At 29.8% G+C, this 5,000-nt stretch overlaps 1 protein-coding gene across 1 annotated transcript; it reads left to right on the top strand.

The window, feature by feature from the left end:
- Positions 1-175: 175 nt before the first annotated feature.
- LOC147471328 (uncharacterized) lies at positions 176-4,782 on the top strand. Its single transcript, XM_086540229.1, has 4 exons — positions 176-317; positions 3,104-3,720; positions 4,106-4,267; positions 4,531-4,782. Exons 1-4 carry the CDS (start codon positions 176-178, stop codon positions 4,780-4,782), a joined length of 1,173 nt encoding a protein of 390 aa, XP_086396355.1.
- Positions 4,783-5,000: the final 218 nt, after the last annotated feature.

Genomic DNA, 5,000 nt, shown 5'->3' with positions numbered 1-5,000 from the left:
TTTGATATATAGTGAGTGATTTAGTTTTAGTATTGAGTGATATAGTGATAGAGGTGAGTGTTGTTTGAATAGTGAGATAGAGAGTATGAGGGTGAGAGGGGTGGGTGGGGGGGTGGGGGTGGAGATGTGAGGTATTAGATATTGGGTCTTGATAGTGATGTGTAGTGAGTAATAGATGGGAGTGAGAGTTTTTGATTTGATAGATATAGAGAGAGGGTGTTTTGAGTTAGACACTCCTCACACTCTCACACACTCTCACACTCACTCACTCTCAACTATCACACTACATCACATCTCATCCTCAGTTAGTGGTGGGAGTGTGAGAGAGTGTAGTTATATTAGAAGTTATTGATATAGGTTTATTTTTTGAAATGAGATTTTTTTTGATATATAGAAGTTATAAATATATATTGATATTTAGATAATTTAAATCGTGTTATATTTATTGATATTTATTGTTTTGTTATTAGTTTGAGGGTTGTTGGTTGGGTGATTTAGATAAGTTTGAGAGTTTGTATATATATGATAGATATAAGTGTGTCTGATAAGGTTTTTGTGGATGGCATGTGATGAGGTATTATTGAGTGTATTTTGAGTTATTTAGTTGATATAGAGAGAGTTATTTATAGTGATAGGGAGTTTTAGTTATTAGTGTTTTATATAGTATTTAGTGATATGGGTTTATTTGGGATTGTTACATATATTGATTGAACATAGACTTTAGATAGATTTATTATAGAGTATATTCTAGAATATAGAGAGAGATATATATTATATTGACTTTGATATAGGTATAGATTTATATATATTGTTTATATAGAGGATGTTATATAGAAATAGATTTACATATGATGAAGAATATTATTGAGAGAGCGTGTCGTGTGTGATATAGCAGATATTGAGTAATAGTTATATAGAGAGAATTTGTAGAGATTTTGTTAGTGATGATTTATTTAGAGTGATTGATTTATTGTTAGTGATATTTAGATTTTGTACTAGGGTTATGAGTGAGATATTTGTGAGTGTGAGCTGTTGAGAGAGAGAGATAGAGATGTAACAGAGTGTGTGTAGGTTATTTATATTGGAGTATATAGAGAGTGTGTGAGATAGTATATTGATTTTGATTTTGTTATATCTAGGGTTTTAGAGATTTTGGTAGATATAGCTAGGAGAAGATAGTATATAGATAATAGGTGAGTGGGAGTTGGTTGATAGATGGAAGATTTGATCTCACTGTGTAACTCACTCATCAACACACACTCACACACACAATCAACTCGCTTTTTAGTTTTGTAGCATAGATATATATATAGATAAATATATTATTGTAGATATTTTTATAGTTAGATATTGTATATGTACATATAGAGGATTATATATATAGATATATTATTTATATTATAATTATATTTGATGATATATGTATATGTTTATAGATATTGTTAGTTATTGAGTATTTTTATTGATATATACATCATATTTGGATAGAGTTATATTAATAGTTTTTGATATATAGTTATTTCTGACATAGAGAGTTTGATTTAGAGATATTATAGATTTATTATATATATATTGGTTATATGTTTTATATATAGGTTATTATTTTTTATAGAGATAGTTATAGACATCTTGTTATGGATATTTATTGTATATATAGAGTGTTATACGAGTGAAGTTATATATATATTTATATATATATATATATATAATATTTATATATATATATATATTAATACATGTTGGATGTATATTTCGGGTATGTTGATATATATATATATATATATATATATATATATTAATTATATATCCTATATATGTATGAATGTAGTATGATGTACTTTATATACTTGTATGTATATATATATATTTATTATAGTATTATATATATATTATATAGAGTATATGTATATAATATATATATATATGATTATTTCTATATATATATATATATATTATATATTTATATATATATACATATAGTATTATATTGATTATATATAGAAAATGTGTATATATATATTAACTATATATAAACATATGTAATATAATATATATTTTATATATATATATATTTATATATATGTGTGTGATGTGTGTGAAAAAATGTGTGTGGTGTGTGTGTGTGTGTGTGTTGTGAGAGTTGTGTGTGTGTGTGTGTAGAGTATGTGTGTCTTCATATACACTACATATATAAACAATCATACACACACACACATAACATACATATATATATGATTGTATATATATATATATTATATATATAGACTACTTCACATCAAAACAATATATACATATAATATATATATTGTACCATAACTCCACAAATATATATTATTTTATCTATTAAATATATATTTAAATACTATTTACCTTTCATTTATATATATAAATATAAATTTATATATATATATATATCAAAATAAAAAATATAATATATAAATTAATCAATATTATATATGTATATATTGGATAATATAAAAAATATATTATATATATATATTATATATATATATATATATATAAATAAAAATATTATATATATATATGTATAAATAAAAATACATCAAATAAATATATAAATGATATATATATATTATATATGATATATATAAATAAATATATAACATTATTATAGTTATATGTATTTATAAGATAAAGAGAGAATATATATATAAATATTATATATATATATATATATATATATATATATATATATAATTCTAGTTTATATATATATTAATCAACTAATCTTGATTAATATATGTGTGTGTGTGTGTGTGTGTGTGTATATATATATATATGTATGAAAGCCACAAAAGTCAACAAGAAGTTTACTGAACCTTTTGTTATTACATACAATGTTCGAACATTGTCTGAAGATTATCACCTTGAATACCTCGAAAAAGAACTGGAAAAAATCAGCTGGGATATTCTTGGCATCAGTGAGATGCGAAGGCCCGGTGAAAATGTGATACAACTCCCAAACCAACACAAAATGTTTTACAAAGGAAATGACAGAAAACAAGGAGGCATAGGGTTTCCTGATTCACTGGAAAAGAAAACATAAGAGCAACCTTATTGAATTCCACGCAATTTCTGACAGGTTGCCTCAGGGAGGGTTTCACTATAAAAATTTCCACAAGATACACAATCAAAATTATCCAAGTTTATGCACCAACATCACTCTCAACTCAGGATGACTTAGACGAATTCTATGACGATCTTAACACAGCAGTACAACGCAAAAGGTCCCAATTCAATATCATAATGGGAGATTTTAACGCAAAAATTGGCGACGGAGATGAAGAATGCCTTGGCCCCTTTGGCTATGGTATAAGAAACGAACGTGGAGACGATCTTGTGAACTTTGCGACAGCCTACAACTTCAAAGTCATGAACACGTTCTACAATAAGAAACAGAACCGCCGTTGGACATGGCATAGCCCAGATTTCGAAACATTAAACGAAATTGACCATATCCTTATCGACAAGTCCAACATTGTCAAAAATGTGGAAGTTCTTAATAGAATAGGCATTGGAAGGGACCACCGGATGGTTCGCTGCAGAGTCCAAGTCGATGCTAAACAAGAAAGACAAAAATTGTTCCATTCAAAACCGGAACCGCTGCGAATTCCAGAACAGTTCAAAAATGAATTCAAATTAGACCTACAGAATCGTTTTGCTGTTCTGGAGGAATTACAAGGTGGAAACAATAATGGAGTAAATGTCAATGACCTTAACAACAATATTATCGAGCCCCCCAAAAAAATGATCGCAGCAGGGAAAAAAAGAAAACATGGAAATCATCATCTAAAAGAGTTGAAAAGTTTTCAGAGGAAACGAAAAATCTCATGGACAAAATGGAAGGAGAAATCTCAATGCTCCAACAAATGCGAGGAGAAAAAATTGAACTAGCGGAACTAAAAAACTGATTAAGGAAGAAAAAACGGGAAGATCTAAGAATAACAAACACCGCACAACAACTACCAAGAAATAATTAAACAGGGAAAAGCTTCAAAATGGCAAAGAAGAAATTGAACCAAGGGAGACTTCAATTCACAGGTGTTCGTGAAGAAGACGGCACCTTGACGACAGACCATGATAGGATTGTGACCAGAGCCAAGAATTCTATGAGAAGTTATACTCATCGACACGGCGGATGCCGGAAATAGAAGAACAATTCCCCAAATTCCAAGAACCTGAAATACAACATTGGTCCCAAGGCTTTCCTCAACAACTCATCGAAGCCTGGGAAGTTAAGCTTTCAGTGAAACAATCTAAAAAAGTAAAGCTCCAGGGCCCGACAATGTCACAATGACCTGATTGAATCAGCGGGGGAAATAGTGTACAGCAAACTCGCACTCTGTTCAACGAGTGTCTTCCAACAAAATAAAATACCAAATGTGTGGAATGAAGCAATTATTATTCTCTTAATAAAAAAGGTGATCAAACTAACATCTCGAACTACAGGCCCATCAGCTTGCTCAACAACATTACAAGTTATTCACAACAGGAAATCATAACCAACAGAATAACCAGACCTTGGACGAAAATCAACCAAGAGAACAAGCTGGCTTCAGAAAAGGCTTTCCACAATTGACCATCTTCATCATTGAATCAATTCATAGAGAAATGTGCCGAATACAAAATCCCCTAGTCATCGGTCTTGTTGACTACAACAAAGCCTTCGACTCGGTTGAGAGACTGATTAATTACGCATTGGAGAGGCAAGGAGTTGACCCAGTTTATGTCAATGTCTTCAAAACTAACTATTTACAATAATGGTAAATCATTCATCAGACTCCACAAGGATTCAAAAACCATTCCAATTAAGAAGAGGAAGGAGATAGGCAAGGTGACACCAGTTCACCAAAGCTGTTCACAGCTGGCCTTAAAATGGTCTTTCGAAAGTTGTCATGGGAAGAGAAAGGCATCCTTATAGATGGGGAACACATCAGCCATCTTCGATTTGCTGACGATATTGTCATCTTTGCCAGCAG

Source organism: Penaeus japonicus, unplaced genomic scaffold (genome assembly GCF_977035675.1).
Source record: "Penaeus japonicus unplaced genomic scaffold, GWHDUDI00000001_assembly GWHDUDI00000009, whole genome shotgun sequence".
NCBI classification, from domain to species: domain Eukaryota; kingdom Metazoa; phylum Arthropoda; class Malacostraca; order Decapoda; family Penaeidae; genus Penaeus; species Penaeus japonicus.
This window is presented reverse-complemented; position numbering and strand designations above follow the sequence as displayed.